General features: G+C 52.4%; 1 protein-coding gene across 1 annotated transcript; it reads right to left on the bottom strand.

The window, feature by feature from the left end:
• Positions 1–1,398: 1,398 nt before the first annotated feature.
• Positions 1,399–9,174, bottom strand: SLC30A3 (solute carrier family 30 member 3). Its single transcript, XM_003787471.2, has 8 exons — positions 8,939–9,174; positions 5,269–5,450; positions 4,549–4,695; positions 4,300–4,453; positions 3,521–3,719; positions 3,151–3,256; positions 2,779–2,913; positions 1,399–1,547 (listed from the first exon to the last, which is right to left on the bottom strand). Exons 1-8 carry the CDS (start codon positions 9,031–9,033, stop codon positions 1,399–1,401), a joined length of 1,167 nt encoding a protein of 388 aa, XP_003787519.1. The 5' UTR covers positions 9,034–9,174.
• Positions 9,175–14,471: the final 5,297 nt, after the last annotated feature.

The following is a 14,471-nucleotide window of genomic DNA, read 5'->3' on the forward strand; positions in this document are numbered from 1 at the left end:
GACTACAGGCACCCGCCACAACGCCTGGCCATTTTTTTTGGTTGCAGCCATCATTGTTGTTTGGCGGGCCCGGGCTGGGGATTCAAACCTGCCACCTTAGGTGTATGTGGCTGGCGCCTTAGCTGCTTGAGCCACAGGCGCCGAGCCCAAAATATTGATTCTTAAACAAAGGGTATTAGAGATCCTTGGCAGCCACAGCCCAAACCTGGGTCAGGGTTGGCCGCTGTGAAGGACGGTCAGGCCTGAGAGTACTCTCCCCTAGGCACCTTATATATCTTGAGAACCAAGCCCAACATCAGTGCTATGGTCCAAACTCTCTCCTCAAAGGCACTGGGCCATCTCTGGCAGCTCCCCTCCAACCAGACTGAGAGCCCCTGGGCCTACTAGAGCCCTTTGGAATGAATGACTCTCCAAGATCCCCTTGGATCCTTGCCTTCCAGCTTCCTCCAGCAACCCAGCCAGGTTACATGGGAAGTCTCTCAGGGCTGAGAACCTGGGCTGGAACATGCCCTGAGATAGGGGAAAGGGAGTGAAGAGGAGGTGGGTTTTAGCCTACATCTGAATGCATATTTGAGGGTGCGGTGCTGGGGGAGGTCACTCCAGCTAAGGGATTCTGTGGTTCCCAATTAGTTAATTTGATTACCCGCTCCTGAGGAGTCTGCACAAGGGCTGAAAGATGCAGTGAGACATAAGTTTATTGGTGGAGTTGCAGAGGAGTCCTCCCTCTCTCTGGGATAGCCGAGGGTACAGCACCAACAGAGGGATGGACAGACAGACCTTCAAACAGACACATGGATGGAGCAGACTCAGAGAGACCATAGCACAGCCACACAGGCACAGAGACACACAGGCCACAGCACCAAGAACACACACACAGAGACAACACCACAGGGCCAAGACACACAGACAAAGTGCGGGCATTGGGGCCTCTGCATAGACAGAGCAAGAGCCAAGTGGGAAGGGGACCCCTGCTGACCTCCCCCAGGCATAGGCACACGACAGCACACAGACAGGCAGATGCCCCCAGCCAGCAGCCAGCCTGCCACACAAATGAATGGACTGCACGGAAAGGGGCTCACAGCTCCTCAGACCGTGGGGAGCAGAGACCACAGGCTTTCACATACACACACCCACCACCCTCACCCACCCACTGCACTGAGGTCTGGGAGTCCCTGCCCCTGAGCTGGTCACATCTGTTCAGCCTGATTTCCACCACACTCCCTGCCACACTTTGGTCTTGCCCACTGGGGCGGGGGCTGGGGAGTGTGGCAAGTGGAAAGAGGAGGCGAGGAAGGGGTATGGACCCAGCACTGTCACTTCTCCATGATCAGTGAAGCAGGTACTCAGAGTCCAGGGCTGATCCTGGGCCTGGCAGTGGGGTGAAGGCAGGGCTATGACTCAGGCTTGAGGGGGCTCCCGGCAGTGTAGGCACTGGGCCATCTCTGGCTGGTACTGCTCAACCTGCAGGGTGCAGCTGGAGAATCCAAACCGGGAGTAGAGCCGGGATGAGGCTTCAGCCAGGACGGCTTCAGGGTCAGCAGTGGAGTCTGTGGGAGAGTGATAAGAAGCAGCATCAGTCCCTAGGGAGTCAGGAACAGGCAGGGGCTGAGATAAGAATGCATGAAGGGGCTGAGGGCTGCACAGCATTAAAGCCATGGGTAAATGGGGAGCTTGCTTTTCTTTCTCTACTGTATGAATAGTCAAAGAAAACGTTGGAGAGATTCACCCCCCTTAATCGACCATGCTAACACACTAAACTGTTCCTAGTCTTCTTTTCTCTCCTGTCTTTGAGTATCAATATTTCAGCAGCCATATCACTCGATTTCCAGGACAATCCAGATGTTAAATATTCTGTCCCATTGTCCCTCTAGAGTTACCATCAAATATCCCACAAAGTATAATATTTTTGGCATCCAAATTGCATGTCTCTGATTGCTTCTTGCATCTGGAAGAAACTCAAAAATCCTTTGTCAGCTCATGAGTCACCATATATATTTTTAATAGTTGAATCATAATGTAGATGTAATTTTATATTCAGCTTTTTTCTCTCAGCATTATGCCATAAACATTTTTCCTAGTTGCCATACATTCTTCATAATCATCATATTTAATAGTTATGTGATATCCCAGAGTGGAGGTGCCATAATTTATCTAACTGTGCTCCTGTCACTAGACCTGTAGGTACTAGTAATCTTTTAAAGGGTTGCTGGTTCCCTGTGTTATTTTGGAGAGGGTGAAACTCTTCCCAGAATACCATGCCCAGAGTTCCTTGTCTCTAATATGTAACATACCCGCACCTGTGTGTATGTGTGTGTGAGAGAGAGAGAAAGTGAGAGAGCCAGAGATAAAAACAGAGACAGACAAAGATCAAGAAAGACTGAAACGGCTCGGTGCCTGTAGCACAGTGGTTACAGTGCCAGCCATATACACCAAGGGTGGCAGGTTCAACCCTGGTCTGGGCCAGTTAAACAATAATGACAACAGCAACAAAAAATAGTCGGGCGTTGTGGCAGGCACCTGTAATCCCAGCTACTTGGGAGGCTGAGGCAAGAGAATCGCTTAAGCCCAAGTTTGAGGTTGCTATGAGCTGTGATGCCATGGCACTCTACCCAGGGTGACATAGTGAGACTCTGTCTCAAAAAAAAAAAAAAAAGAAAAGAAAAGAAAAGAAAGAAAGAAAGAAAGACTGAAACAATACGGTAATTCAAGCCACTATCCCTGATGGGGGTAGAGAGTACATATGCAGGAAGTAAATGGCCGGGGCCAGTGCAGACTCACCAATGGCCAGGTGTGCAGAGGCAACATGGTAAGTGAGCGTGAGGGCCCAAAGGTGCAGTTCATGGGTTGCCCGAACTCCTGGCACTGACAGCAATGTATCACGCACAGGTTCAAATCCCACATTGCGGGGGGTACCTGCAATGAGCACCCCAGCTATGTGTTACTATCAGGGATGCTTCCAGCAGGGGCAGCCCCCTAGCTTCCACCTCCCCAATACTATGCCCACTCACCCTGTTAACCCCCACGATTCATCCTATGCTCAAATCCTCCCATCTGGGCATACTCCCCACTCTCTTCAGAAAAGAGAGGTGGCCCAGTGCTCTTCAAGGTCAGAGAGGGCCCCAGGGTCAGGGGCAGTAGTGTCTGATTCACCTTCCATGAGGATTCGAAGAACGTCCCGGAGGGTCGGCGCTGTGGATCCAAGGGCACAGATGGAGAAGAGGAAGGTGCTAATGGGGTCAGCCGCCTTGTACTGAGGCTATAGAGAAAGAGACTCCTGAGCCCAGCAACCAGGGACCTTTCATAGAAAGATCTAGGGACATCCTGATAAATAGGACCTGAGAGGCCCCTGAGGTCCCTGCAGAGGGGAAAGGGAACATGATGCAAGGCTGGGAGAGTCCAGGGGATCTGGGAAATAGGAACTGGAGGGAAGGAGAGGAGGAGGCTGAGGGTCCTGGGAAGGAGGGGACTGGGGTGTGGAGTTGGAAGAAGAAAGCTGAGGTAGGCCAGTATTGACTAGTACCTTGAAGTAGATGAGGATGGAGGCAGCCAACACCCCAAGGCTCTGCAGGAGGTCCCCTAGCACGTGTACAAAGGCTGCTCGGACACTGGTGTTCCCCAGGGGCAAGGGCTCCCCAGGCCCCTCCTCTAGCGGTGCATACTCTGCCCCTGTAGACCCGTGGCTGTGGGGGGGGCCGGCCTGATGCAGCACAAAGGCCATTCTGAGGGGGAAGCAGAGCAGCTCAGGCCAGGCAGCCTACCCCAGGCCTCCTCTGCCACTATGTCCATGCCTCCTCCTCCCATCTCCCCAGTAGCCCTTTCTCCACCTACATTCCTAGCCTCAGGAAATAAACAGCATTGTCAGAGAGAGAAAGGGAATGAAGGCTGAGGGAGAGAAAACTGGACTTGGTGCCAGAGATGTGAATTCAGATCCTGGCCTTGCTATCTAAATAGCTATGTAGCTTGGGCAAGTCACATCTGGTCACTTGTCGGGATCCATTTCATTAACATTAAACTAGGAGTACTAGTACCTATTTCAGGGATGGCTGTGAGTTTTAAATAAGACAATATTGATAAAAGTCCCCATCAGAATGGCTAGTACACAGTAGGCCCTTAACAAATGTCTGTTGACTCTAAAGTTTAGGCTTTATCCTAGGCCCTTCCCAGGCATGCTCTGGGCAGACAGTTGAAAACTGTGTCTGCACATTTGTGTCTTATGGGGAGGGGAGAGCAGCTCTCCCATCCTGGAGGAAGACCCCTACTTTGAGCCCTACATGGTGCCTGCTCCACACTGGAACGTACAGCAGATTGGCACAGACTGCGATGCTGGCGGTCAGCAGCATGGCACCCCCCTCGATGTGGTAGTCACTGTGCAGCAGGCGGATGAAGGCCAGGTACAGGAGGATGCCAGTGACCATCCAGAGGGAGACCACAGACGCCAGAGCCCCCAGAGTCTCTGCAGGGGGAGACAAGCCGTCAGAGACCTGCTGGGGACCCTGTGAGATGCCATCTGGCAAGACTGGAGGGCCACTGGTCATGCAGGGGCCTTACCTGAGCGGTGCCAGCCAAAGGTCATGGTGCGGGTGGCTGGACGTGTAGAGAGCCAAAGGGAAAAGAGGCTGCCCATCATGCTGCCCACGTCTGCCAGCAAGTGGGCTGCATCGGTCATAATAGCCAGGCTGTGTGCCAAATACCCGCCTGCCAGGGCAAAATGATGTACAGTGCAGGTTCCGTTTAGAAAATATCAGGTAGTGTGAGCATATGGGCATGGAAAATAAATTGGGGGATATACACCAAAATGTGAATTGGGGTTGTCTTGGATGATAGGATTACAGGTTTTCTAGTTTTTCTACAATGCCATTTTCTTTTCTTTTCTTTTTCTGAGATAGGGTCTTGCTATTTTACCCAGGCTGAAACTTCTGGTTTCTTCCTAACTCAGCCTCCCGAGCAGCTGGGATTACAGTCATGCATCATCAAGTCCAGCTTACAATGATATATATATATATATATATATATATATATTTAATAACAAGAAAATAAGGTTTTTTATTGCTCCGTTAACGCCTAGAAGTCAGCCTGTGGGCCCTGGACCTCAGCCCAAATTCTCCTTGGTGCTTTGTCCCTCACCCATGCCCACTTCCTGAGTCCTGGGCACCAGCTCCCCACTATCCCAGCCATCCCCATCTTCTCTGCATTTCCACCCTGGAACATCCCTGGGACTCTGAGTGGAGAGTGGCCTAGGCAGTATCAGGGGGATGGTCTCCAACTTACCAACCACCTCCCCGGCCATGAAGACGAAGCACACAGCACAGGCGGCATACAGCTGCCTCCGCGCCTGCAGCCTCTCAGGGGTAAGGCCCTGCTGTGGCAGAGGGTCCCTGTGGCAGTGGTGGGAAGGCATTGCCACAGGTTTGGACTCCTCGGGGAGGGGCTCTGGGGCCTCTGTGAAGAGACTGAGGCAAGCAACACAGTTCAGCCTGACCCTGGCCCACAGGCTGGCCTGCTCACCCTAGGTCCTCTATGGCCCAGGCTGGCCTCGTCAGACATGGCCCATCTCTCGCTCCATCTCAAGGCCTGGTCATACCCAGGAAGGAGCCTTATGGATAGAGGGCCATGTGAGAAATGGAGGCCAAATGAACAGTTCAGACCCCAGGCTCCCTCCCCCTTCCATACACAGAGCCATAGGATTTCACAGCTAGAAAGCACCTTACAAACAATCTAGTCTAATATTTATTAAATCAGTTAGAAATACAAGGTTCAGCAAGGGAAAGGATATATGGAGGCCAAACAGCCCCCAACCAAATCAATGTATTATGCTGGTTACTATGAGGAATACAAAATGAGCAGGACAGCCTTTCCAACTCCAGGAGCCCCAGATGAACAAGACAAATGTGTATTGTGATGCAGAGCACAAGGCGGCATTGCCATTAGAGCAGTTGAGGTGCTACTGGGGCTTTGAGGGTAGAGGGATGAACAGTTTAATCCTAAAGAGGAAATCAAGGAAACAACTAGAGGAGAAAGGTCTTAAAGAACAGGAAGGATTTTGATGAAAATGAAGTAACATTCAAGGCAAAGGGCAGTACGATTAGAGGCTGGTATGAGTGTTGAGCTGGACTCAGCACGTGATCCTAGCCTCAGTGTGCCTCCCTCCTATGCTCCTACTCCCAGATCCTGCCCCTCCTTCTCTAAACAGACAGCCGAAATATGGCCCTTTAAGAAGGGAGTGGAATGTTGGGATGCAAAAAGTCTGAGATTCCAGGCACAGAGAGCTGAGGGCTAGATTCCAGAGCTGAGGTTGTCATGGAGAGGTAGGGGTACAGCCTGCTAAGGCTAGGGATGGTAGAGGTAGGGGTACTGAATTTGGAGTCAGCCACACATTAAATGGACCTCAGTCTGATCCAAGGCACCCAGCAGAAGCCACCCTAACTGCATAGTGCCATAAGCCTCCCCTGACAAATGAATGGGGCTGGGGGCCTCACCCGGAGAGCTCAGGCTGAATTGAGTTTTAGGTCCATTCTGGGCCATTTCTCACTCCCACTACTAGCCAACCTGAACCCCACCAAGGACAGATCTTCCAAAGAATAAAGGACATAAAAAGAAAATACAGTACTAGAAATACTCATAGAGGTGTGACAAGAATACCCATGAGTGAAAACAATGGCTCCAGATAGAAGCATGAACACAGCAGCAGAGTGGGGAGGGATGTCTGGGGCCTTCTGGCGAAGAAAGCTCTGCCAAGTGGGTGAATTGAGGTTTGAGGGAGATTGTGGGGGATATTTGGTGCATGTAGGGAAAATTCAAGTGCTTGTAGATAGATTAATTTCTTGAATTTCAAAAGCCCCATCCAAGATTAAGAATCGGGTATGTGTGGTTCTGGGTGTGTTTCCAGAGGAGATGGGGAGATAAGTAGCTTTTGAACCCATCCTCTCACTCATTCAATGAGGTGTGCCAGGCAGTGTACATATAACGAAGCCCAGCCTAGTGGGAGAGGCAGATGTGAAACAAATGACTTACTACGCAAGGACAGGCTGGTGTTGGAAAGGTTCCAAACAAAAGACGTTGGGGCACAGGGGAGTGAGCACCCACTCACAGAGGGTAAGGAGAACTTCACAGAGGACAACATGTTTAAGGAGATGAGACCTAGGTGGAGAATAGTGCACCAGACATGGGAAATGACAAGGAAGGACAAGGTTTGCAGCATGGAGTTTTAAATGTGAGGTACCAGGGAAAGGGGTGAGGAAGAAAGTGACGGGCTCAAAAGAACATACAGGGAAATACATTGATTGCTTGAAGAAATATTTCCTGAGCCCTGAGATGACCTTGTTGGTGGGAAGAAGAGAGGAAAGGAGAGGAGGGGAGGGGAAGGGAGAAGAGGTGATGAGGGAAGGTGAGGGAAGGTGAGATGAGATGAGATGAAGGGGTCTAAAACAGACCAGGCCAGAACCTCCCAGCACAGAGTTTTAGAGGAGTAGCAGGTAGGCTGGGAAGTGCCTCTTTTAGAAAATACTGCAGGATTTGGTGACTAATGGTCATATGAGAATGAAGATGGGCTAGGAGTAGAAGATGCGGGCCTAAAGAGCAAACCATGGCTGGAGTAGTGGGCAAAATGCTTCCCCTGGCCCTGAAGCATAGCACGCCAGTCACCAAGGTAGCCACCCATCAACAGGCTGCTTGCTGCCTTTTGTTCTGCATAAATTGGGCACTGAAGAAGCCTCATTGTTGGTGTGTGGGGGTGTGTGTATGTGGGGTGACTACATTCTGCTTAGAGAGGAGGAAAGGCTGGTTCCTCTCCCAGGCCCTCTGAAACCCCCAACAAAAAACAAATATTGAATGGGGAAGAGGGGTGACATAGCCAGGAGAAAAGAGGCTGAAGCAAAATCAAAGGAGATGTGAAGAGATGCCAGGGTCACGGCTGGAGCCCCCACGGCTGCCGGGTCTGCAGTCCCCTGCAGGAAGGGGTCACTACTCCCTTCTGCTCACCCACTTCCCCACCCACCCAGGTTTAAGGCCCTACCTACGAAAGGGCGAGAAACACACGGAAGCACCACATCAGAGACAAAGGGGAGAGGGCTGGAAGAGATACAGAAAGATTGGGAGGCATGGGGGAAGAGAAAAAGCCAGAGACCCTGCTAAATTCTGGAGACAAACGGACGGTCAGCCAACAGACAAAATGGCCAGCGCTCCGAGGGGCAGGGCGCAGGAGGCCGGCGGGGCGCGGAGGCGGTTCTCCGGCCGCCCCCGGCCCGCTGTCCCGGCCGTTCAGCGAGCCTTATTTCACACCTCACCACCCCCGGCCCCGTCTGTGCGGAGCCGGGAATACCCCCGCCGCCCAGATCGCACCTGCTCCTTCCTTGCCGCCCCCTCGTTTCCCGGCCCCCTTAGCTTCCTGGCGGCTGCCCGCCCTCCAGGGGCCTGGAAAACCCTCTGCTAAGCCCAGGCCCATGTTCCGGCCAGGTGCCCGCAGCTGGCCGTGGCTGGAAGGGGTACCCTGAGCCCGGATGCGCGGAGGGAAAGGACCCAGGGCCTGCAGATGGGGCTCCGAAGCTGGGGCGACAAGGTGTTCCTCCTGGGCTCCGAGCAATGCGGATATCTGGGGGTGGGGGCCCAGAGCGGCCGCGGCCCGACGGAGCGACACTCCCGGGAAGTCAGACGCGGTGGGGGCGGGGGAGGGGTCTGGAGGGATGGGACGCCGGGAACCGCTTCGCTGGACCCGGAGAAAATAAGGTTGCCGGAGGGTTGTGGGGGGCGTAGCAGGATGTAGAGGGGCTGGGGTCGGGGCTGGCGGGGCGGGCTAGCTGGGGTCAGGGAGCTCTGTGTGGCCTGAGGGGATGAAGTCGGGCGCGACAGAGACAGTCGTAGCGGAGCCGAGGGAAACAACGAAATGGACAGAGGGTAGGAATGTGGCACCCTCGGGCCGAGCGTCAGCCAAGGTCTGTCCTACCTCTTCAAACGCAAGCTGCCGCCAGTGCTGCCGCGGTCCCGGGAGCTCACCAGACGAGTGGTCTCCGAGCCCCCAGGGGCGGGAGAGGGCTCCATGTCCCCGCTGCCCCGACCGTCTAGGCCTGGCCGAGGGAGGGACAGGCGGGGCCGGCCCTGCACCAAGTCTTAGTGGCCCGCCGACCCCCGGACTCCCTGCAGGGACACGGGACCACCAGAGTGGAGGGAACTGCAGCGACTGTGGCGCGTGGAGTCCGAACTGCAGATCCCGCGGCTGCTGGAGCCCCGCCCCGCGTGGGGCGAGCTCCCCAAGCCCCGCCTCCAGGCTCCCCGGCCTCTCTCCCACACCTAAGCCCCGCCCCTACCCCCATAGCCAAAGCCCCATTTCCCGACGCCAGAGCCTGGTGGGGGAAGCGGGAGCGCCCAGCCACCGGGGTTCCAGAGAATCCCTCGTCTCCATAGCCCCGCCCACTAGGTGAAATAGCCCCGCCCCCAACCAAGTCCCACTCACGGCTCCAGGCCCCAGGACCTACAGACCAAACTTCTCCCAAGGTACGTCATCTTTTGGTCGCCTATGCCGGGGCATCGCCTGCCACCCGCTACCTCTGCCCCCAGCCCCCTGAGGAGGCAAAAACAGGTGCGGACCCATTACCTGTCTCTAGAGAACCAGAAAGAATGTGTGGTGAGCAGTGATATGTCCGGGAGAACTCCAGGGACTCCAGCCAGAAACTCTTCTGTGAAGGATCTGGGGTCGGAATTCTCGAGCAAAATCTGCTGCCAAGCACTGTACTGCTAATGATCATTTATTTTTATACAGAAACATTGGGTAACAAAAAGCTTCCTGCTTTTCTTCAACTTATTATTATCCCTGTTTTTTTGATAAGTAAACTGAGTCCCAAAGGAAGAAGTGTGCAGGGCGTGAACAAAGGGCTCGGTCTGGAACCCCATCCTCTTTCCGTCACGGAGTCAGGACGCCACACTAACGATTGAAGAGAGTGTAGGTCACGGTGCTCTCACAGGCGGGGGCACCCAGTGGAGTCCGTGCCATCTCTCTGGGGTCACAAGCCACTCTTTAAGGAGGGAGTCTGAGGCTCAGCTTGTTAGCTAGTGATGCCTAACTTCCATACCTGTAGCACCTTCCCGGGCATTGCCTCATTTTGCCTCATTTTGAGGACTCTAAAACCCAGGGAAAGGAAAGACTTATAGAAAGTCGGTGGTTGAGCCTGAGTCGAAGCTTCAACAGCTCCATATACTGGAGCCCCTGGCACCTGCCGCCACTGTAGAATGAAAAGGGGGTGGGAACTAGATTGTGCACTCTAAGCTATGACAGTCTGTGAAGAGGAGGGTCCGTAGGAGGAGGGGAGAGAGTAAGCAGGGATGGGGAAGCATGGAGGGTGGGAGTGGTTATTGAGCCCAGGCTAGAAACCCATCAACCGTATCCTTCAGAACATACTGGGCGTGCTGAACAGAGGGTTCTGGAGCTACACACCAGCCCTCGACATTGTTATTCCAAACAATGAGATCGCGTGTGCACTTACAAAACAAAACAAAAAAATAAAGCTGGTACGCATGCCAGATAGAATGATTGGAAGAGATGGAGTTAACCGGGAGAGCTTCGCGGAGGAGGTGAGGCTTAAATGGATTAGGCAAGCTGGGCGGCGGGCTGGCAAGGGAGGCTCGTGCCAAGGTTTGCGGGCGGCGTGTGCACAGACATCGTACTGCGCGGTGCAGGAGTATTCAAGGGTCTGCTTTCGCCCGCTGCGCTGCGCCTCCACCCACACCACACTCCTGGCTGCCGCCAGCCTTTCCTTGGTGCCTGCCCACCCCCGGCCGGAGGCCCGGTCCAAAGACCAAGCCGGCAAGGGGGAGACTGGGTGACGGAGCGAAGGGAGGCTTTCACCCTCCAACCTTCCCTAGAGGCGCAGAACTAGAAGGACCTCAGCTCCTTTTTCAGGTCACAGGGGGGCAAAGTGAGACGGCGAGAGGGGAAGCCACCGGCCAAGGTCACCTCCTTGGCCCGGGTCAGAGCCAGGGTGGAACACACGTCCCTGCCCGGCTACACCTGGACCCCCGAAAACTTCCTGCCCTGGTGCCGTCGGTTTTCTAAGTTCCTCACCCGTCTTAGGGCTTTCCCCAATTCTGAGAACCCTGGAACTGGGGTGCGGAGGGGTCACCGCGCACTCCAAGGCTCAGATGCATCAGTCTGGACTGAAGCGGCTGGGGTGGGTGAGCTGGAGAACAGGGAGAAACCACGGTGCCCTATGCGGGGAACGGGCTTCTTGGCAGGCTCAGTGGATGACGACAACAGGAGACATAACAACAATGGCTTCCTCCGGGATTTCCCTTCCTGGGCAGCCCGCACCGACAGCAGTCCTGAGTGCCCAGGAGGGGGCGCAGCCGCTGGCACGTGCCTAACTCGCCGCCCGGCGGAAGCCAGCAGGTGGAGAAGGGAAAGAAAGGCAGTTGGAGCTGACCCCAGAGGAACGTGCCGCCTCCAGAAGCCGAGGCCCTGGCAGTGGGAATACCAATCTTCAATTGGAAATTTGTGTAAAAGAAAGCTTGGCAGCGAAACAGGATGCTTGCACCTGTTCCTCAAAGAGCCATCAGGTGGCCTTATGAAGATCTTAGCAAAGGATCCTGGAGAATGCCAGGCTGGAAGTCATGCTGCACCTGGGTGGGAGCTAGGAAAATTACTCAGGAGTTGGAAGGTCAGCTAGTGGCCTGTATGGAACTCATAGCCTTATAAGAACGATTCATTCAGCATTTACTCAGCATTTATTCCCTGCCATGCAGCCTGCCAGTCTACCTGGGAATTGGTGAACAAGATAGACATGTTTCCTTCCCTCTTGGCTTTAACTTTACTGCAACAGATTTCTGTTCTGCAGTCCTTTCCTACCGATTAATCCACATGCTGTTACTGCCTGTCTGGTTCCGCCTCAGGTCTCAATCTCCAAGGTGAGTCATTAAGTTGCTCTTAGCCTCACAGGCATGACTGAGGCAGAAAGCACTGGATATCCCAGGAGAATAGGTCAGTGCCAGCTTCCAGAGGGCCTCTGGCAGAACAGGCCAGAAGAGCTCTGCAGAGGGACTCAGGCTAAAAGTCTATAATGGGAAAGAAGAGCAACGTCCAGCAGAGATCAGAGTTTAAACTGGGCTAGGGGCCAGGTGCAGTGGCTCACACCTGTAATCCTCACTCTCTGGGAGCCCAATGCTGGTGGATCACTTGAGCTGAGGGGTTTGAAACCAGCCTGAGTAAGAACTAAAAATAGAAAAACTATCAGGATCTCATAACAGAGGTCTGTAGTCCCAGCTACTTGGGTGGCTGAGGCAAGAGGATTGCTTAAGCCCAAGAGTTTGAGGTTGCTGTAAGCTCTGATGCCATGGCACTCTAGCCTGGGCCACAGAGTGAGACTCTGTCTTAAAATAAACAAACTGGGATAGAGATCTCAGGCAAGATTTGTAATCTAAGCATGTGTGCAAGAGTTAACTCTTGAGTGGTCCAAGCCAAGTTGAAGAGCATGGGCAGAGGCAACCTAAGGTCCATCTTCTACTCCATTCTCTGCTCACATGTCACCTCCAGAAAGCTTTGCCTGACTTCTCCCAGACTGGGTATGTGCCCTTCCTTGGTTCTCTCAAGGCTCACTGTGCTCATCTGATCAGAGGACTCACCTGATCAGAGGACTCACCACACTGTATTGAAATCCTTAGCTGCTCTGTCTCCTCACTAAGATGAAAGCTCCCTGAAGGCAGGAATTGTGTCTTTCTCATACTGTGGCTCTAGTGCCCCACAAGTGACTGGCACATAGTCCTCAATTAAGCCATCCCAGAAAGGAGGAGCTAGTTGTGAGAGTGGAAGCAGGATGGAGGAGGTAGGATGTTAGCTGGTGATAGAGAGGATGAGAGAGGAGGACTTCCCTGTCCCCCACACTAGGTTAGTTCTCATGTCACATGAGCTCATCATGTACTGTATTTTCTTTGTTAGCACTTATACTGCACTCAAACTGTTACTTGGGAATTATTTCTTTCTTCATTTGGCTCCCACTGTACCACAATCTAGTTTTCCTTCTGCTTCACTAACTTCTTATTTTCAATGCTCTTTGCTGATTCCTCCCCACCTCCTCAATCTCTTTGTGCTGGGTTAGCCCAGGACTGGTCACTTTTACTCTTACCTTTCCACAGTCACTCCCATGGACATATCATCCACTCTCCAGCCTTTAAATACTATCAAGTAACAATAGTAATGGTTGTTGAATGGATGTTTGATACATGGGGAATCATGGTACTACTCTCTTTATTTGTACAATGTTTGAAATTTTCTACTAAAAAGGATTTTTTTTAAATGGCATTTATATGGTGCTGACTCCCAGATATCTAACCTGGACTCAAAACTTAAGGACCCAAATGTCAGTTTAACATATTGTCTCTAGGGCGGCACCTGTGGCTCAGTGAATAGGGCACCAGCCCCATATACTAAGGGTGGCAGGTTCAAACCCGGCCCCCACCAAACTGCAACAAAAAATAGCCAGGCACTGTGGCATGCGCCTGTGGTCCCAGCTACTTGGGAGGCTAAGGCAAGAGAACTGCCTAACCCCAAGAGCTGGAGGTTGCTGTGAGCTGTGATGCCATGGCACTCTACCCAGGGGGACAGCTTGAGGCTCTGTCTCAAAAACAAACAAACAAACAAACAAACATATTGTCTCTAAAGTCTAATAGACAGGTATATCAAGCTCTGTAAGTCCAAAACTGAGCTCCTGATTGTCACCCCATCCCAAACCTCTTTCCGCAGTCCTCCCATATCAGAACATGGTGATTCTATCCTTCCATTTGCTCAGGCCAGGAACCTTAGGGTTATCCTGGACTCCTCTTCTTTCACCCCACATATAAACTGTTATTAAATCTTTTTTTTTTCTTTTGAGACAGAGACTCTCTCTGTCCCCTTAGAGTGCCATGGTGTCATAGCTTACAGCAACCTGAAACTCTTGGTCTCAAGTGATCCTCTTGCCTCAGCCTCCTGAGTAATTAGGATGACAGGAGCCCACCGCTATGCTCGGCTATTTTTTTAGTAGAGACAGGTTCTTGCTCTTGCTCAGGATGGTCTCAAACTCCTGAGCTCAAGTGATCCTCCGACCTCAGTCTCCCAAGTTATCATTAAATATTGGTGTAACCCTTGTCCAAACCACCATCACCTGCCTTCTCGATTATTGCAGTGGCCTCCTAGGTGGTCTCCCCATTTCCACCCTTATTGCCCTCTAGTCCGTTGTCAACCCAGTGGCTAGGCAACACAGATCGGATTTTGTCACTCCTTATCTTAGAGTATCAGCCAGTGTCCTTCTTTTTTTTTTTTTTTTTTGTCACTTGTATATATTTTATTTTTATTAAATCATAGCTGTTTACTTAACACAATAACTAAGAAAAGGACATGAAGGCTATGTTAACTAGTTTGAAAATATTTCAAATTGTATATAAAAACAGTGTCCTTCTAATGGTCTGCTAGGTCCTACACAATTTAGCTTCCTCTGATCTCAACTCATACCCCT

Source organism: Otolemur garnettii, unplaced genomic scaffold (genome assembly GCF_000181295.1).
Source record: "Otolemur garnettii isolate 467f Iridium unplaced genomic scaffold, OtoGar3 scaffold00022, whole genome shotgun sequence".
Classification (NCBI taxonomy): Eukaryota; Metazoa; Chordata; class Mammalia; order Primates; family Galagidae; genus Otolemur; species Otolemur garnettii.

Bases quoted from the DNA above. Each gene is read 5' to 3' on its own strand.
- SLC30A3 (XM_003787471.2), bottom strand. From the start codon at position 9,033: ATGGAGCCCTCTCCCGCCCCTGGGGGCTCGGAGACCACTCGTCTGGTG. The intron at 3,257-3,520 runs GTACTAGTCAAT...CTTTCTCTATAG, and splicing joins CCATCCTCATCTACTTCAAG to CCTCAGTACAAGGCGGCTGA. The intron at 1,548-2,778 runs GTGAGTCTGCAC...ACTCTCCCACAG, and splicing joins CTCTGCACACCTGGCCATTG to ACTCCACTGCTGACCCTGAA.